Source organism: Betta splendens, chromosome 5, assembly GCF_900634795.4.
Source record: "Betta splendens chromosome 5, fBetSpl5.4, whole genome shotgun sequence".
NCBI lineage: Eukaryota > Metazoa > Chordata > Actinopteri > Anabantiformes > Osphronemidae > Betta > Betta splendens.
The window spans coordinates 6,721,446-6,741,862 of NC_040885.2; the positions used below are offsets into that span (position 1 = coordinate 6,721,446).

At 47.2% G+C, this 20,417-nt stretch overlaps 1 protein-coding gene and 1 pseudogene across 1 annotated transcript; one reads left to right on the top strand and one right to left on the bottom strand.

Moving 5' to 3' along the window:
- Positions 1-9,981: 9,981 nt before the first annotated feature.
- On the bottom strand, positions 9,982-10,108 carry LOC114856436 (U2 spliceosomal RNA; annotated as a pseudogene).
- A 3,053-nt stretch (positions 10,109-13,161) lies between these two features.
- LOC114856362 (uncharacterized) lies at positions 13,162-19,956 on the top strand. Its single transcript, XM_055509264.1, has 12 exons — positions 13,162-14,149; positions 14,641-14,946; positions 15,579-15,669; positions 15,778-15,972; positions 16,088-16,450; positions 16,612-16,802; positions 16,879-17,188; positions 17,309-17,844; positions 17,943-18,131; positions 18,204-18,663; positions 18,788-19,046; positions 19,464-19,956. The coding sequence occupies exons 4-8, from the start codon at positions 15,835-15,837 to the stop codon at positions 17,375-17,377; spliced, it is 1,071 nt and encodes a 356-aa protein (XP_055365239.1). The 5' UTR covers positions 13,162-14,149; positions 14,641-14,946; positions 15,579-15,669; positions 15,778-15,834; the 3' UTR covers positions 17,378-17,844; positions 17,943-18,131; positions 18,204-18,663; positions 18,788-19,046; positions 19,464-19,956.
- Positions 19,957-20,417: the final 461 nt, after the last annotated feature.

Below are 20,417 nucleotides of genomic sequence, written 5' to 3' on the forward strand. Positions count from 1 at the left end.
CTCCTGTGCAGCAGAATCTGGTCCTCTGCGCCCTTTGAGCATAGTCGCCTGCACGGTGACATCAAAAGCCATCCTTAGTGTTGCATCTGAGGGCACCACCCCGACTCCAGTCACACCAGAAGTCACATCGTCCACCCACCTCTCTCCTGCAGAAACCGCCAACAGATTTACTTCACTCTCGACCACCTCCTCAGGGTTTTGCTGCACATTGAAGCCTCCAGTCGTCCTCGAAAGATCTCCCTCCACTACATCAGCAAAGAACGTTGCTTCTTTGGACAGTTTCTATAGAGATGCCTAAGGTCCCCACATGCATTGCAGATCTTCGCAAAAGGGCATACCTTCATTTTTTTTTTTTTTTTTTTTTTTTTTTGTTCTGTCCAGCAGTTTAGCAAGCAGCATATATTACGCTGAATGCCACATTGTGATGGACAGCTTTGCTTTAACAAGAAGAGTATATATAGAATATATATACTCTTCCTGATTTATGGTTTATTTAATGGTTTATTTAGCTAATCCAAAATGTGTGTGATGTTGCTGTGTGTGGGGGGGGTAAGGGGTGCAACCAGCTGCTGAAACCAAGCAAATCTGTTAAGTAAACAATCGGAGCAAAAAAATAAATAAAAATAAATAAATAAGAAGCATGGATGTACCTTAGGCTAACACATTCACAACTAAACAATTTTTGTACTGTGGTTTACCTTGGAGATTAATACCAATACCAATAAGGTATGTGCACACACTAATACAAACATATACATACAATATACATACATATGTGCATTATTATACATATCCCATACTACTTAATAAAGGTCATGACATACAACACCACAAATTCCACATTCACACATTATTCATATTGGCAGTGATAAGTATCAGTAATACTTACAGTTGGATTTGGAAAGTGTCCCACTACAAGGTTAGTAAGGCTGTAGCTTAACATTATTCACCCAAAGGGTGAGGCAGACGTTGGTGCATGAACAATGCCACTTGTGGAAGCCAGGGTGATGTGAGGGGCTCCGCCACTACGCCCATCCAGCAAGCAGAGGAAGGAATCCCAGCAGCCAGGGAGCCCACACACCTTCAGTTCCAGGAGGGCAGGTGTTGCAACCCAAGCTGCCCACACAGAGCCCCCCAGGCAGAGCTGCAGCAGCAACAGAGACAGCACCCGAGGCCAGAGTGGGCCACCGGGGGTCAACGCTGTCCGCCCCATGAGAACCAGGGGCAAACACTCCCCCCGGCGGGAGGGTCGGCCCGAAAGAGTAGAGCCCGAGGACCCACGGTCCGTAGGGAGCCCGCCAGAAGATGCCCCCGCGCCCAGAGTGGGGCCCGCCCCCAGTCCACCACCCCCACATGGGCGGAGCGGGGCCTACCCCATCGGTCCGACCTCATCCCCTGGCGCCACAGCGGCCTGCAGCTCAAGGCCAGCAATTGGTGAGGTCAGCAGAAAAGAGACCACCCAGGCAGACGATCATCGTACCCCGGGCGAAAAACCGGACCCCCCCACACTTCAACCGCACCACACGCATACCAACTCACACAAACACAGACGCATACACCCACCCACATGTGCAACACACATCATCACATCAACACACACACACACACACCATAGACTCTCTCACAACAAACTAGTCAATCATACGTGAACCAATGCACTCTCAGATACATTCTCGCACCCACACCATTCGTTTGATCACATTCGTGGGGAGGGGAGGTCTCCGGCCTGCCGTCCATGTGGCCCCAGGCAGGGACCGCAGCTCCTCCCGAGCCCCGACCAACCCCCCCAACCCGGGGGAGGCAGAGGGCAGTAGAAAAAGGTACCCCAGAACCCTGCAACCCAGCTTGGACGTGAGTGTGTGGAACTAAAGTGCACTGAAGGTGGGTGACACCTCCAGGAGCACAACCGCTGGCTGACGGTGTGTCCCCCGGACAGTGCCCCCCTTCGCCCTAAATGTCTTTTTGCAGTTAAAACTGGGTGGTGATCTCTCCATCAGGGCCAGTGGCCGAGGCCACAACTGGCCTCAGCCCCAGGCCGCAGTGAAAGAGCCCACCCCCGGCCCTAAATGTATGTATATGTAGCTAAGTATGAGGAACTTTGGGAGATACCCAATTCTCCGGGGGGTCCAGCAGACAGAGCCATCAACGGGAAGGCTCCGTCTACTGGCCCCCCCGGAAGGAGCCCCCAGATTCCTGGACAAGTGTGTATGACTAATGCAATTAAAACTGCAGAGCATCCCACTTGGAAAGGACGGAACCACTTCCCAGTAGCCCCGGTCCCTCCATCAGCAGGACGCCCCTTGCAGACCTAAGTGGATGAATGCGGAGAAATGTAGTTGGGAAGCAGAGCACCAGGGTCCGCAGAGCCAGGTTCCCGACTGGCTCTGCTACCTATCCCACCACCCCCCACAACCCCCAGCCAGGAAGGGACAGCCGAGACCCAGGGACCGCAGTACTACTGCCCAGGCGCCACACGCAGCACAGCCAGAGCCATCCTCACCCTTCTTTCACACTTACCCATTCTCTCGCTCAAGTATGCCCATGCTCGCCCCGTGTAGTGTGACACTCAAACCCACACACATACTCTGCGGTTGTGCATTGAGGGCCAGCCTCCGCCCAGGGCCCAATGAAGGTTCTAGCCTGAGTAGTCCGCCAACCCCCCCTGCAACAGGCCCGATCAGTTACCAGAGGGCGTCGGACCGCTAGGGCAGGCAGCGCCCCAGGGGAGAGACACCCCTCCGGGCACAGGCAGGCACCCCCAGAGGGAGTCCCCCGGACTCAGGTCACCCAGGTCTCCACCCCCAGGTCCGCCCCCGCACACCGGCAGGGAGGCCCGCCTCCGGCTCCCCGGAGACAGGCACACGCCAACCCTCAAAATGGTCCCACCCCGGCACAGGGCCGCCGGTCTCAGCAGCCACCACACCCCCGCCGCAGGGGACCCATGCGGCCAGCCCAGAGTCCACCAACCCGTTGTCCCGGTTCCTTAGGCAGGCAGGCACCACCAACCACTAGTCACCCCCCCTCCACTGTGCCAGACATGACGCAGCACCCGAGCCCCACGCATCCTTACCTGGAAATGGAATCAATCAGAGTATAGTTTTGGTCATTGATTTGATGAAGCAGACAATGTGTCTAAGGTGGTATAACCTAACAAGCTGTTCAGGTATTGAGTAATGCTTAATTTTTTTTTAGTTTTCCAGTTCATGAGGATGATTTTCTTTGCGACACAGAGGGCAGAAAGAAGTGTGTGTGATGAGTTTGTCTCTAGATCAAGCCCACTTAGATCTCCTAGAAGACAAAGTGCAGGGGCTGCTGGGATTGGACAGCTTAACTGGGTTGACAGGTGTTCACATACTCTTTGCCAAAATTGCTGCACAGGTGAACATGACCAGAATGCATGTAGGAATCTATCTGCTGTGTTATCTGTACAGTGAGGGCAAATATTTGAGTTTGTGAGACCCATTTGGAACATCCTTTGTCCTGTATAGTGAGTTCTATGAAGAATTTTGTATTGTATTAGTTGTAAATTTGTATTTTTTGTCATTCTGAATAAATTAGAACATATGTTATTCCAGAACGTGTAATTAGTGGTGATATTGAGATCAGCTTCCCATTTAGAGATCGGAAGGTTCACTGTCTGGTCTACATTGGAAATTAAGATATAGATTTTGGATACTGTCTTTTTCCCTGATATATCAATAAATCGCTCTATTACTGGTGGTGGTTGCATGTGGATGGCAGTATTCTTACTTTTTGCATTAAGTATTGACTTTAGTTGTTGGTATTCTAAGAAATTGGCACTAGTGATTTCATAGTGAGACACTAGTTCTTCAAAAGAGGTAAACTTGTCTCTTGTGAAAACATGTTTCAGATGTGTTATCCCTTTGATATGCCAAGTTGGAAAGTGTATTGCCTTTTTGTTTTGTATGATGTCTGGATTGTTCCAGAGAGGTGTGTTTTGGCAAAGAGTAAGCGAAGACCCATTAATTTTAAGAAACTCCCACCAGGCTTGCAGAGATGCTTTTATGCTAATGTTCTGGTAACAACTATGATGTTTGATTTTGGTGCTGATAAAGGGCAGATCTGCAACTTTAATATTTCCACAAAATGTTTGTTCAATGTCTATCCAGGAGGAGTCTGCTGGCATGGGTTTTATCCATTTGTGGACATGGTTCAGTCTATTGGCAAGAAAATAGTGGTGGAAGTTAGGTAGTTCTAGGCCGCCGCAGCGTCTGGATTTTTGAAGAGTTTTTAAACTAATTCGTGGTGGCTTGGTTTTCCACAAAAACTGTGAGATGTAGGAGTCTAATGTCTTAAACCACGCCTGGGCATACCTTCATGACATGGCCACCCCTTTCACAGTAACGGTATGTCACCCTGGTACACTCGGCATCCACATCACGCCTGCATTTCCTGCAAAAAAGTGGCTGGTGAGCATAATAGAGATAACCCCTATCTGTCCCCAGTTGGAAAAAAGCAGGTGGATGCCTGAGTTCGCCGCGTCCTTCTCTATCCTCATGTGTCCTTTACATATCTTGCAACAATGACACAACGTCAGCAAAACGACAGAAAAAATCCTTTATTGCCAAGTCAGTCACAAAAGGGTTGAACATATGAATGGTAACAACCCTGAAATTTGGTCTATCCAAACTAATCACACCAAACGACCCCAGCTGCCCTGTGTTAGCGATGAACCCCAGCTGAAGCCAAAGTAAGATCATATCCTCTTGCCTGTGGATGCCACCAAAGGCAATAAACGTCGACGAGAGAGAGCAGCTCCTTTTCTTCTTACAAAAACATCTTTTGGCATCATCTCTCTGCTTGCTTGCTTCCTTCCACTGAAAACGAAAAGTGTGACACAGGCCAACACAAAGAAAAGCCTGTCCAGCCATGATGAGACGCTATGAATCCCCTCCCCGGGTAGGGGACGCATGAGATATTAAACTGATATGAACAGATTTTTTTTTTATTTTGTTTTTTTTAATTATAAAATTAACTACTTTTACACAAGAGTGTATACACCATCCAAATTATTACAACAAATTGAACCAAATATAAACCAAAACAACCAAAAAGAGTGAATCAAAACTAAAAGTACTTCTCCACCACCCTCCCCAACATATCATTCAACGTTTGACTGCAACCACAGATCAGAACAATTAGCTAGTCAAATACATCACACTGTATTGTTACAGTAAAAACCAACAAACAAAAACAAAATAGTAATTCAAAGTCAAGTCCGCCATTTACCCCTTTTCCCACCGTGTCCTCTCTACAACCAACCAAACCCTCCCTTCCATCTTTCTTTAGCAGCATGGTACCCCAGCTTTGTCACATCCCTACTCACCCTGTCTTGTATCTCCCATTCGACTCTTCTCCTCACCTCTTCAGCCCTACATTGTTTTCCATGCCTAACTAATTCTTGTCGTGCTAACCAGAGCCCTCGCTTATATAAACTCAACACCAGCCATAATGCCGTACATTCGCCCTCAACACTTGATGCCCCCACACCCCTCTCCACCACTTCCCAAGACAACACAAAATCTGGCTCAGCCTTTCTCACCAGCCTCCGTGCCCCATCCCAAAACATTCTTGCAAACCCTAGTCCCACAGAACATGATGCACCGTTTCTGGTGCATTACATGCCTCCCTGGGGCAGCACGGAGATCGACCTAGCCCATGCCTGTACATTTTCTCCCTAACCGGGAGACACCTATGCAGGCAAGCCCAATGCAAGTCCCTCAGTTCATTGTCCAGCCCTGTCGCCTGTACACGGCCCCAATCCACCTCAGACACCCCAACTACTGGTGGCAAGCCCTTCTTTCCCTGTACCACCCTGTATAAGGACCTATGCTGCTTCCACAACCCACCCTGCAGAGTCTCCGGATGGATCTTTACCCACCGCGCCGCCCAGGCAAAATGCCATGGCATCTGTTCAGATCTTGGGCCGATATTAGACCATGGTATTAGGTTCCTAGCCGAATAGGAAAAGAAATAACGCAAACCAGAGCTTGCAGGATGACCAACCTCAGACACCATGTCTTGCAGCAAGGAAGCCACAAAAATGGTGTCCAACTTCAACGGTATAGTTGGCACGTCTCTCCCACCCATCTCCACACCCAACATCATACGCCCACGTGCAACCCATTCATACCCACCCCCCCAAACAAAATCAAAAACCACCCGCAACAACGTTCTTCGCACAACCACTGGCATGGGGAACACGTATGCCAAATGGAGCACTGAAGAGAGTACATCCACCTTAAGCACCAAAACCTTCCCCGTCAAAGTCAACCTTCGACCCTTCCACAATGCCAACTTAGCTTTTACCCTTCTCATAAGCCTAAGCGAATTCATTGATGCACTGTTAGCAGTATCAAGACTCCAAGTATCTTTAATGGACCATGACACACTGGCAGGTCCCCCGGTGCATCCTGCCGCATCTTCCACCTGCCAAAAAACTTCACTGCACACTTGTCAATATTGAGCCTTGCACCAGAAACTCTACCAAACTCCTCAAATACTTCCAATGCACGTATTGCGCAGTCGTCCTTGTCGAGCAGTAACGTGGCATCATCAGCGTATTGTGAAATCTTCACTCGCAACCCACCACCCCCTGGAATCAATGCCCCTCTCACTCGAGAGTCAGCTCGGATAGCGGCTGCCAGAGGCTCCATGTACAGTACAAACAGTAAAGGTGAGAGTGGGCACCCTTGCCTAACCCCCGACTGTAATGCAATTGCACTGCCCATGTGACCGTTCACCATCACAACACTCTGCACACCCTCATACAAAGCCTCCAACCATCCCACAAAACCTCTTCCGAAACCCATCGCCCTCAAAACACTAAACAAAAAACCCCAATGCACTCTATCAAAGGCCTTTGCCTTTGCCTGATCCAGACCCACCACCATGAGAGGCATATCACGATCCTCTGCCCAGGCCGTGATATCACGAATCAACTGCAGGTTAAGACGTGATGCCCTCCCTGCAACCCCGCATGTTTGGTCTACGTGAACAATACTGGGAAGGATGGTTCCAAGCCGCCCTGCAAAAACTTTAGCCAGAACTTTGTAGTCCACACCAAGCATTGTCAAAGGCCTCCAATTGTTCAATTCACTAGCATCACCTTTCTTAAACAACAAAACAATTACCCCAAGCTGCATTGATCGCCCCCAAGTGCCGCTTCTCAGACCTTCCGTGAGGACCTCCAAAAGGACTGGCCCCAACAGGCTCCAGAAAGCTAAATAAAATTCGACAGGCAAACCATCAAGTCCCGGAACACGCCCTCTCCTCAAACTACCCAGAGCCTTAGTCAGCTCCAGTAGTGTGAGGGATGCCTCCAGCGCTGCCGCATGCTCGCAAGAGACTCGTCCAGTTACTAGGTCTAAAAAACTACACGGCTCACCCCCCACCACTTTTTTCTCAAAAACCTCCCGATAGTGCTTCGTCACCAGCTCCACCATTCCCCCACTATCTGTCACCACCCGACCGCTCGTGTCTTTGACCCCCTTAAAAACCCGTTTAGCCTGCCTTGCCCTTACAGAGCTAAAGAAATGTGCAGTACATTCCTCGGCACAATTCCTCCTTCTGCTTGCAACAAAATCCCGAGCCCTGTTCTCATAAAAGGAGCGCAGCTGACCCTTCAATCGCATGCACACTGACTCATTGGCCAGACCCCCGGCATTTGCCAGGGCCTGTTCCCTTTCAAGCCCTTTTTGCCAGCGTCTCACCCTAGCTGTCTTTTGCCTAGCACGGCGCACGCAGTACTTTACATAAAAAGACCTGATACGTTCCTTTGCCACCTCCCACCATTGAACAGCCCCCCCACATAGTGGACGCAGACCAATTAGGTTTTGCAGGAATGTCTCAAAACTACCCCGAAACGCAGCCTCTCCCAAAACACTACAATTCAACTTCCAATAACCTGGTCCAAAACCTTGTCCCTCCACAGTCCCCATAAAAACCAACCCATCATGATCAGAAAAAAAATTGACACAGCCCTGCCTGAATTCAAAACAATAGATTTAGAAAAAAACACATAATCCAGTCGCCTGCAGACCCCTCTGGAATTCCTCCAGGTGGGGCCTAGCAACTGTGGCTGCACCTCCCGACTGGCATCCACCAACCCCATAGCCCGGAGAGGTCCCTCCCACCCCTGACACCCCTCCCCCCTACCCGCCACCTCATCATTCCAGTCCCCTCCCACAATAACATGACGGTTTGTAGCGCAAAACGGAACCAAATCCTCCACCATCTGCCTCCTTTCCCCCCTAACCTGAGAACCATAAACTACAATGGCTCTAAAAGCCAACCCGTTCAACTGAAAATCCACCCCTACCGCCCCCCCCCTGCACAACCACAAAATCCCGTTCCACCTGCACCTCCCGCCCAAACAATACTCCCACCCCCGAAGAATGCACCCCACCAATACTCCACACCGCCCCCCCTTGTCCCCATTCCTCACTAAACTTAAGCACATCCTCACCATCCCGCAAATGTACTTCCTGCATCAAAACAACAGACAACCCCAAGTCTTTAATGAAATTGAAAACCATAATCCTTTTCAGAGGATCACGGAGCCCCCTGACATTAAAAGTTCCAACGCGCAAAAACATGCCCTGTTGTCATCCACAACGAACACAAAAAACCTGCACAGCACATCATCAAGTCCCAAGCTCCGAGGACCCTTGAGCCCCATACACATCCATGTCGTCCATCTGCTCTGCCCAAGAACATGTTGTGCTCCCTGCAGATCCACGTCTCTCCTCTGTCTCCTCTTTCCCCACTCCATGCGGAGAAGAGAGTGTCAACATGGCTGGGGAGAAAACAAAATCCAAACCAAAGGACTCCACAGCAGAAAAGTTTGTCTCAGTTGCAGTTTCGACAACCATACCACTTCCTTCTTTTGTGTTGGGCACCTCCGAAGTGTCGTCAACCTGTGGTCCAGCTACCTCCGGCACTCCCGAACCTTTGGCCTTCTTGACTACTTGCTGCTCACTCTCCATGCCACACTGCTCCTGTGCAGTAGTATCCGGTCCTCTGCGTCCTTTTCGGGTAGTCGCCTGCACGGTGACATCCACAGCCACCCTCGGCGTTGCATCTGAGGGCACCGCCCCAACCCCAGTCACACCAGAAGCCGCATCGTCCACCGACCTCTCTCCTGCTGAAATCGCCAACAGATTTATTTCACTCTCGCCCACCTCCTCACGGTCCTGCTGCACATTGCAGTCTCCAGTCGTTCTGGAAAGATCTCCCCCTACTACATCAGCAAAAGAACGTTGCTTCTTTGGACAGTTCCTATAAAGATGGCCAGGTTCCCCACATGCATTGCAGATTTTCCCAAAAGGGCATGCCTCCATGACATGGCCATCCCTCTCACAGTAACGACATGTCACCCTGGTACACTCGGCCTCCACATGGCCATGACGCCGGCATTTCCTGCAAAAAAGTGGCTGGCGAGCATAATAGAGATAACCCCTATCTGCCCCCAGTTGGAAATAAGCAGGTGGATGCCTGAATCCATCGTGTCCTTCTCTATCCTCATGTAGCAGGACTTGAAACTGTCTGCGCCCAGTCCAAAATCCACAAGAGTCTTTTACATATCTTGCTGACGACACAACGTCAGCAAAACGACCCAAAAAATCCTTTATTGCCAAGTCAGTAACAAAAGGGTTAAACATATGAATGGTAATAACCCTGAAATTTGGTCTATCCAAACTGATCACATCAAAAAAACCCAGCTGCCCTGTATTAGCTAATCGCCTGCAGCTATCAGCGACAGTTTGATGAACTGCAGCTGAAGCCAAAGTTAGATCATATGCTCTTGCCTGTGGATGCCACTGAAGACAATAAACGTCGACGACTTTAAGAGACAGCAGCTCCTTGATGATCTTCTTACAAAAAACATCCCTTGGCATCACTTCTCCACTTACTTCTTTCCACTGAAAACGTAAAGTATGACGCAGACCAACACGAGGGAAAGCTTGTCCGGACGCCATGACAAAACACTGTAAAGTCCCCCCCCCCGGTGTAGGGGACGCATCTGATATTAAACTGATAAGAACAGATACTACACTTGATCTTAGCCAAAAGGCCGAGAAGCGATACCGCCATGACGTAGAAGCTGAAGTACCTATTCTCCCAACAGTCAGTCTCAGTGACGGTGCAAACGTCTACGTTCAGTTGACCAGTATATCAGAGTTTAACAGTGTGACCCAGTTGGACTAAACACTGGATATAATGGAGGAAAGGTTTGCTGTTTAAACGTTTAAAGTCCTGGTTAGTAGGGCGCCACTGGGTCATGTGACACGCTATTGTCCAATAGGATTCATAAAAGCGCTCCACCCGCATTTCGCTGTCAAATAAAATACCCATCCCTGATGAGTCCACTACCCCCACACTCCACCAATGTAAACTGTTGAATGGCCCCGTCATCATCCAAACCACAACCTGTCATCACGTTCTCCTCTGTGATCTTCTGTCCTTCACCAGCTCCCACCTGTATAATTTCACCTGAAGCTGAATCACGATCACGCTGCTCCTCCACAAAGCTCATTTCCACCCTAGTGACCTGCTTTGCCACCTCAGCAAAAGTCTTTTTCCGGCTAGGGCAGTCTCTGTACAAATGACCCAGATCTCCACAACTATTCAATTTCATTTATATAGTGCCAAATCACAACAAAGTTATCTCAAAGCACTTTACAAGGTAAGGTTTAAGATCTTCGTAAGAGGTCCTTCTTTTGGCTCCAAGGACAGATATAGCCAAGTATCATCTGGATAACAATAAAAATTTATAGAATGCGTCCTAATAATCTCACCTAGAGGAGACACGTATAGGCTGAACAGAATTGGACCAAGCACAGAACCCTGCGGTACACCATAGCTAATCCTTGTGCATGTGGAGCATTTGTCATTAACATGAACAAACTGGAATTGGTTCAACGAATAGGATTTAAACCACCCCAGTGCTGTTCCTTTAATCCCCATGCTATGTTCTAATCTCTGTAATAGAATGCTGTGATCAATTGTATCAAATGCAGTACTAAGATCTAACAGGTCAAGGACAGAGACCTGACCATTGTCTGAAGCTAAGAGAAGATCATTAGTGACTCTAACAAGAGCTGTTTCTGTGCTATGATATTTTCTAAATCCTGACTGAAAATCTTCATACAGGTGGTCAGCTAATTGTTTAGCTACAATTTTTTCAAGAATCTTAGAGATAAATGGTAAATTTGGCCTATAGTTGGCTAGTTCTCCAGGGTCCAGAGTAGTTTTTTTCAATAGAGGTTTGACCACAGCCACCTTAAAAGCCTGTGGTACATAGCCTATTAGTAAAGATTGGTTGGTTTGATTTAATATGGACAAGCTGATTAAGGCCAAAACTTGTTTAAGTAATCTGGTTGGGATTGGGTCTAAAAGGCATGTGAACAACTTGGAAGAGTTAATTATTGAGGTTAACACTATATGAGTTATGGGGAAGAAGTTGTCTAGGTAAGACCGAGGACTTGTTAAATTTAAAGTGTGCTAGTTCTGATAAGAAACCTGGGTTTGTCTTTGTTTTCCTCAATTAAGAAGGAATAATGTGTTTTTCTAGCAGTACGAAATGCTCTTTTATATATTATTAGACTGTTCATCCATGCAATACAGCTTACATTTACTTTGTTGGAACGCCACTGCCTTTCTAGTTATCTTGTCCTGTGCCAAGTTTTCCCCCAAAACTGCTCCAATTAGCCACAAAGACCACATCGTTTGCAGGACACCACCTAGACAAATAAGCGGTGGAGCAATGACAGCCGGCTATACATGTCATCGCTGGTTACATTGGGGAGGGGTCCAGAGAATACTAAGGTGTCCGACATTGTTTTGGCGAACAAACACATCGACTCAATGTTAGTTTTAGGGACTTCCGATTGGCTTTACTGGGCGTCATTAGCTCCTGCGTGTATTATGATCTTAGTGTATTTACGCTTAAACAGGAGCTTAAGATAAGACTCAATGTCGCTCGCTCTGGCCCCAGGCAAACACTTAACTATGATCGCTGGATTCTCTAACTTCACGTTTTGGACTATGGAGTCACTAATGATCAGAGTGGGTTTCTCAGCGAGTGTGTCGCTGAGTGGGGAAAGTCAGTTTGAAATGTGAAGCGGTTGGTGGTGAACCGTGGGTGCCTGTCTAAAGCTACGTTTCTTACGAGCCGTAACCCACTGTTATGGGAAAAATAGTTTCTTCCTTATTCTATGCAGTTATTATATGATTTATGACTTATGTTCTGCAATAAATATCTTAGATTGTTCAATGGTTGTCTCTGCCTGATAGACTCTCAACTCTAGCCCCCAAACCCAAGGCCAGGGAGTTGTGTCTCTCTGTCTGTTGAGACTTAGTGCTCCTTCCTCTAGACGTAAGCAATGCAGGTGTGAGAATGTAAACATCTTCACACACACGGCGACAGGGAGGAGATGGTGCATGTAATTTTATTGGGTTAGACAGACATTCCACCCTAGTCAGACAGAGGGGTTAAAAGAAGAAGTACTTGAGGATTGTGAGCTCTTTGCATCACACCTTTGTTGTGTGTGCACTGATCTCCCCAGCTGGTTTTTGGTTTGATGATGTGCACGATCAACATCCATGTTTTTGATTTACTTTCCCCATTGTTTTTACTTTCCTTTATTTTTATAATAGGTCACACAAAAGACAACTCTCTCATCTGCCTCTTTATGGGAAATTTCCGCCACACCCACTCATGACCCAGCTGCCTGGGGCCGGCCAAGAAACTGCTAGCAGTTAAGCTAGGAGGCTCCGCACTGGCTAGCTGGCCTGTTTTCTAAGGTGCAAAGTCGAGACTCTAAGTTTAACAATCTTGCCTCCAAACCTGTAATTTTGTTTTATTTTAATCACCTTCTCATTACCTCTCCAGCTTTGGAGGAGACCTCTCACTCTTATTGGTCACGTGATTTGGAATGCGCTCGAGATTCTGCTTGATTACTCGATTAATAAGTTTAAAGATAAAACTGCAGCACAGTACTACATCCAAATTTAATAATTGCAAACAGGTACAGCTCATGTGATTCTTTTTCAACAGTTGATCAGGGGAGAGCGCGAACGCTGTCCCCCACTACCAGAAATTATGCAGTCGAGATTCCCACATTTGGGGAATGTGGTGGAAATTTTCCATAAAGAAGTAGATGAGAGAGAGTTGTCCTTTTGTGCGATTTATTGAAATAATAAAGAAAATAAAAATAATGGGGAAAGCAAATAAAAAGCATGGATGTTGATCGTGCACATCAACAAACCAAAAACCAGCTGGGGAGATCAGTGCACACACCACGAAGGTGTGATGCAAAGAGCCCACGATCCTCAAGTTGCTTCTGCCTTTTAACCCCTTTCTCTGGTTCTGGTGGAATGTCTCTCTGCAGCAATGGAATTGTTTGCGCCACCTTATCTCGCTGTGAGTGAGAATGTTTGCTTTCTCACTTCTGCATCGTCATGTCTTGTTATCCAAAGGAAGGAACACCGAGCTTCCAAGACAATATGCATTTGCTTTAACAGCCTTGGGTCTGGTGGGGAGTCAGATAGGATGGAGCCAGAGTCCGGGTGTAAGAGACAAACATATATCAGAAATTATTAGTCAGTCAAATGGAGCATCAGATGTTTAGACTTGATGTACGTCAGGGCACAAGAGATTATTTGTTTGTGTAAGAATGTTCAGTATTGCACCTAACCAGCACATGACGAGTGTGTTGGATAAGAAACAGCACAAGGCAAAATTTTTCCATTACAGGGAATTCGCCAGAACCTGTTTCTACGGTAGTCTACAGTCTACAGTGTGGACTGTAGACTGTTACGCCGCGTGATTGGTCTGGTGTCTACGATGGCCGGAACCAATCGCGCTTCAATGTCTACGGTCTACAGGTCACCGTAGACAGTTACGCTGTCCGATTTGTCGGGGCTGAGTCTACATGCGGACCCCCAACAACCAATCACAGCGCTCGCTCTTTTCCAAAGGTAAACACACGCTGGACAGACGCTGACATTTTTTTGCCGGAGACCAGATTTTATTCCTGTACGTTGCTTAAATACAGTCCTATTCTTTTCAGTGGTCATTAAATGCGCACACACGGTGACCGGACATACAAAACCTCTGTTTGTGGTAAGTAACAAGTGTTGTTTTCCGCGACAGCTACGAGGACGAAGATGAATATGAGTTCATGTACCGTTACTTTCTCGACTCTATTCGTAGGTCCGAGTTTGTTTCCTGATAAAGAACATATTTTGTAACGTTAACTTAAGCTTAGCTTAAAATGAAAAGAGTGAAAACTATTTGTATGTACTTCAGCAAGTCATTTATCCAGTTCATGTAGAAATACTGTCTAAAATGAGCTCCTACTAAAAAAGAACTAAACACCAAAGCTTATGAAATAGTTTGAATATGAATAATGTAATTAGTCATTAAACAATTTAAAGAAACAAATACTTTAAACTACTTTATTTTTGGATCTGTAACGATGCTGTAACAGACAGTTTTTGCTTTGTACTACATGTCCCACTCATCTCAGTAGTTAACACTGTTCTGTGGGTGCAGATGCCTCCATATTCTGTTCTCTACTTCTGTCAGTGCATTCATATTCTACTTGTTAATAGGCCACAGGTAAAGATGGCAACAATCCGCATTGTGAACCCAGGTGCCCCTGCACATCGTCAGCAGGCTGTGCTGCTGTCGAAAGAGGCATGTCTTTACCGGGAGAAGAAAAAGGTCTTCCCAAAACCTCCCCTGGAACTGCTGAACCCACTCACTGCACTGGACCATGCAGAGACAATCCTCCAAGCAGAGGGAGTCCCTGCACTGTCACGACAGCAGTGTCTGGGACGGCTGGTGTTGCTGTTCGGCCAGTATGGACACGCACCTTTCCACTGGCTTGTGGAGAACCACGTAGGCTGTATGAAGTAGTAAGTGTGTTACATTTATCACTTTTGTAGGTGAAAAACTACAGGGGCAGCATGTTACAAGCCTTTGACGTTCATCAGCGTTTTGGGGTTCATTCAGGTTCATTGTTCCTTTAGGAACTTCAGTGAGAATAATGACCCAACTAAATTCATGTACCTTTGGGATTGCAGCATAGTTGACAAGCACAGAACAGAGATGTCAAAGCCCCATAGAAAGGCAGAGATAGCCAACTAGTGGCTTAAAGACTATCTGACAGAGTATGCAGAGAGCTTCCCACAGGTCTCCATTGTCCTTGAGGCGAATGTGGACAGGTGTATCTACGGTCAGAGAGGGTTTGAGGGCCACACGTTTCAGGAGATGTGGGAACTCTACCAACAATATAGCGTTCAAAAGGACAGTCCAGAGAAATTTAGCAATGAACAGAGGGACATGATAAAGAAGGCAAACAGTTCTGTGAGGAGGTGGTTGAACACACCACTGACGCACAAGTATGCAGATGGAGAGGTTCAGGAGATAGATTAATGACAAGGAGGATGTAAGTGTGACATAAAGAATGTTAATCAGATTACTGATGTTTCAGTTCAAATCACATATGGTCCATCAGTAAAGTTAAATACTGTTGGGTGTATGGCAGCTGAAGACAAGGACCTCCAGTTTCAGGCCCTCTTCATGGCCAGAGGATGATGATGATGATGAACTGGCAGCTGCATCCCAGGCCGTGGAAGGTAAGTGACATGCAGAGAGTTAATGGTTGTTCAATGATTTGTTTCATAGTAGAACATTTTTATTACACCTTATTACACTTACAGTACTTTTGTTTTATTACTTTTTAGATAGAATAAAGTCCCAGGATCCCCTGCCCTTGAATTCGCCTTCAAAGACATCCAAACATGCCCCCCCGGATGAGAAGCGTCACTCAGCCTCACAGAACACGTCTGCTGCCTGGCTGGATGAGCCAGAGTCTACTGTTCAGCCCACAGAGGCTGGGTTATGTTCCTCCTTTGCAGACACCTCTAAGTGACTTACCCGTAAGTTATACTTGGATTTAAATGCAAGCAGCATGAATGAGAATCCTACGTTTTAATGTCATTCTGTAGACAAGAATCACCAGACGTGCTCTTGTATGCACCATTTTTTTTGCAGGTGGAGTTAGACGGTTGGGCGCACCTGTGGGAGAAACCTGATGGCATCCCATCTGCTGACATTCACTGGCTTAAGGAAGACACCACAAGAGGAATGTTCACCGCTGTTCATGTGTACAAAGACAACACTGGTGTGCTCAAGAGGAGACGGGTGATGGCATCTGACCGCATGTGGTTCTACCCTCCAGAACCTCCGGCCTATGCCGGAGGGGTTCTGCCAGGCCCACAGCTTTTTTTCCGAAGCCGTGTGTTTGTGTGGCATCCAGTTGGGGTTTGGAGGTGCTGGCTGAAGTGTCCACGTGGTGACAAGTGTGTGGGGGCAGGAAATGATGTGCACCTCTACAAGTCTGGCTATCACCACCGGGTCTGACTTATGTTGTCTCAAATGTTTACCTTATTGGTGATCTTGTACTTCATTTATTTACTCAAATAGAGTGCTGTGTAACTAGCGTCTGTCTGAGCTCAGGAAAAGGAGCAGTTGATGTGATTTTATGCCCTTATTTGATCTGCTTGTTTTGTTTACAGCCTCGTCACATCTGCGACGTGTCCAGCTGGTACACAATGCTGACTGAGGTTTTGTGCTGTGGCCGGTGTACCAAGGCAGGCAGGAACCATGAGGGCATTACGGTCGGACGGTGGCTTGCATGGGATGCTGCTATTCTGGCACAGCTGAGCGAAGCCCATCAAGCCATGTTTCCTGGTGTTGTCACTAGCAAGTGAGTAAACTGAATGCGCAGTGTGAATTTAACCAAACAGCAGTAGTTCAGCTGACTCAACTGGCTCTGCTTACAGACGTGGCGTGGACAAAAACGTTGTGCGTCTTCTGCGTCACAGGACTGAAGGGAACACCATGATCAAAGTGTGGCGGCAGATACAGAAAAATCGTCATGACACCACGCTGCTCATGACTGTGGCAGAACCCGGAGGGATTGTTTCTGCATTGAGGCACAAGTTCCAGGCTCCACCTCCTCCAAGAGAGCTGCCTTCTGCGCCACTTTTGCGCCACGCCTTTCTTCTGGCTGAGGCCAATAATGTCCAGGACTACCGGAACCAGATCCTTTCCTCTTTTGGCACAGTGTTAAAAATGGATTCCACCAAGAAAGTATGTAAATCCCCATAACAAACATTAGTGGAATACAACACCTTGTTATACTGTTATTAACAAATGTTTCTCTCCGTAAAATAAATCACTTGATCTTACCAAATTCTCTGTATGCTCCAGGTGGTGAAGAAGCTGTCTGGAGAGGGCCAGTATTCACCAGTATTGTCAATGAATTCTCCCAAAAATTGACCTTTGTGTTGACCTGTGAGGAGTCCACAGAGAAGCTGGCGCCAATGTGCAGTGGAGTCATACAAAGGTTCCGACTGGTTAATCAACCGGTCCCCAAAATTTTGTATGTGGACCATGGGTGTTGTCGTGCACAAGGTCCAACAGCTGTTGAGACTCTGTCTGAGCGTTGGGTGAAAAGGGGGATGGTTGTGCGTTTAGACATTTTCCACAGGTTTCACCGATTTGACGCAGCCATTCGAACAGACAGTCACTCTAAGTACGCTGCCTTTAAGTCTGCGCTGGCTGTCAGGGCCAAGCACGACAGGGTGACGACTCTGTCTGATGAAGACATTGTCCGAGACCACATTTTTAGGGACCACCTAAAACACCATGTGCGGAGGATCACGCTCGGGGCGCAGGAAACATTCCGGCTCATCCACATGGCGATTGAAGAGTTAAAGGGTCCGGCTGGGCTGAATAAAAGCAAGGTGAGCCTTTTCAAAACACCAGGTTAGTACAAACTTAATGTCGTAGGTTTACAGGAGGACAAAAGGCTCAGATGATACAAATGTGTATGTTTGTAAAGAGGCCATTGATGACATGTGGGCAAGCCAGCAGCGACACTTGGAGTGCATCCAGGATCCACCAGACATGATCATGTACAGGGTGGCGCGTATTACGACCATCAACAAAGTGGATGTGCCGTACTACAAATGCCTGCGTGGAAGCAATAGCCTGGAGGGATTCCACAAGATGTTGCCTAATATGATTACAGGTAGAAACCTAGAAATAGTGTCTGTTAGACACGGGCCAGGGATTGTTGTAATGCATTTGTTTCTATGTGTAGGTCCCCACTGTGCTGCACGGCCTTATCATCAGGTTTACCTGATAAATGGCATTGCACGGTGGAACGCTGACAGGAGCTCAGATGCTGTGTTTGGGGGCAAAGGACGGAGGCACCGGACGTATTCAGCGCCGCTGATTGATCGTCTCAACAGACGCTATGAGCAGCTGTTTGGAACGACCGAGGAGGGGAATTATCGGGCCCCGGTTAATGTGGCGTCTAACGAGCTGCTTGGGTTGGAGTACCTGTACCACAGGAGGACCACGGCCATTTTCCCTGCAGGACATGGTCCATGATGGACCTGGTCCAAAGGAGGAAGTGGTTCAGCCGGGTCACCAAGTTACAGAAGAGGCTGATGAGGCCTATCAGTGACCCAGAGGCCCAGACTGATGTGCTGGATGCTGGCCTGCCCCACATCAATATGACCAGCCACGACACCTCTACTGTCCACTCACCAGCCTTTGTAAGTTGCATTTAAAAACTATAAGAACTAATTAAATAAACAAAACGAGAGCAAAACAAGCCAACGCAAACATTTAAGAGTGCTGCTTTTCTGAAATGTAGATTTACTGTATCATTTAATTCAGGAAGACACCTGCAGTCCAAGTCTCTTCCGGGCTTTGACAAGCTGGAGAAATTCTGCTCTGTGCTAGTGGAGATCGGCTTAACAGAGGATAAGCTGTCACTTAACACTGAGCAGAGGTCCAAGGTCCTGGAGGCCTGGGATGCAGTGGAGGAGCATGACACGCAGCCACAAAGGTTCAACCAGCTGTACAGGACACACTGGGGCAACACTACTGTTGCACCAAGAGAGATGATCTTGTTGATGCTGCAGTGATTCAAAAGGTAAAGATGGCCAAACGCTACGCACCAGCTTAACAAGACATCAGTGCTAATAACAACAGGCTAATGTACATACTGGTCAAACTGTTGTGGCTGCGGTCACCTGGAGGGTGTCAAACCAGCCCAGAAAAGGCTTCCATCCTGAAGGCCTATGACCGGATTGAACACCGGATTTTAGTAGACGATCCGGTCCTCAGCAAGGCAGGAATTTCTGTGCCAAAAATAAAAAAATTCACATGGCAGCCTCTCAGAGTCACCCACCACCACCACCACCATCCGTGATAAAACAGACAGCTGGCATCCACATGGCAGCTTTTCAGTGCCACACACCACCACCCCTGCTAGTCCCACGGCTGGCGATCAAAACCCCTGTCACATCCACAGTCACCAGGCCTTTGACCACTGTGTCTTCACCCACAGCAGACCTCTCTTCACAAACTGTAACCCCCTGTACAATGCCCAGCAGCAGTACCCCTCCGTCCTGGGTAAGATCTACCTACTACAAGCGGAAACGTGATGACCAACCTTCAGCCCTGGAAACCAAGGTGAGAAACTTGCCAGCTTGTGCACTCTGTGGCAAACCCACTCAAGGACACTCTAAATACAAAAAAAGGACATTTTGCCCTGTAAAGAGCATGTCTTCCTCAAAGGGACTGGAAAACAGAATATATTCCATCTACAAGGAATTTGTATCTGCTGTAGACGCTCTCAAGCATTGAGCTTGTCCACAGAGCAGCTCCACTGTACATGTCGTGAATAGTTGTAATATTTTATTATAAAGCAGTATTGTAGATTTTTGATGTTTATGCAAATGGTCAAGTTTAAGCAATTGTGCACAGAGAGTAGCTCTATTGTACATGTTGTAAATAGTTTTAATATTTATATTAAAACTTTACCTTTATATTTAAGTAAAATTGCATAGATTTATAATGTTTATGAAAATGTTCAAGATGTTAAATTAATGCCAAATAAACAGTTACATTAATTACAAAAAAATGTGTGATTTCTTTCTTCGCAAGCACTTGTTTCTATGGTAGTGCAAACTCTACAGTCTACTGTAGACAGTTATGCTGACCGATTCGTCGACGCTCTACCAAGGCCGTAACCAATCGTGCTTCAACGTCTACAATCTACAGTCTACCATTGGTTGATTGGTTGGAACTCTATGGTGACTGGAACCAATAGATATTTTAATAGTTCTTCCCCCAAACCCACTGTTATCTGACCATTTGTTATTAACTTTTGAATTTACCATACTTGACCTTGCAGCAGCTGGAAAGAAATCCTACTATAGCAGATGTTTATCTGACAACGCTGTTGCCAGATTCAAGCAGATAATTCATAATTCATCATCCTTTGGCTCATCGTCATGTA

Coding starts and splice junctions, on each gene's coding strand:
- LOC114856362 (XM_055509264.1), top strand. CDS start 15,835: ATGCCCCCCCGGATGAGAAGCGTCACTCAGCCTCACAGAACACGTCTG. Junction 15,973..16,087: donor CACCTCTAAGTGACTTACCC/GTAAGTTATACT, acceptor TTTTTTTTGCAG/GTGGAGTTAGACGGTTGGGC. Junction 16,451..16,611: donor AGTCTGGCTATCACCACCGG/GTCTGACTTATG, acceptor TTTTGTTTACAG/CCTCGTCACATCTGCGACGT.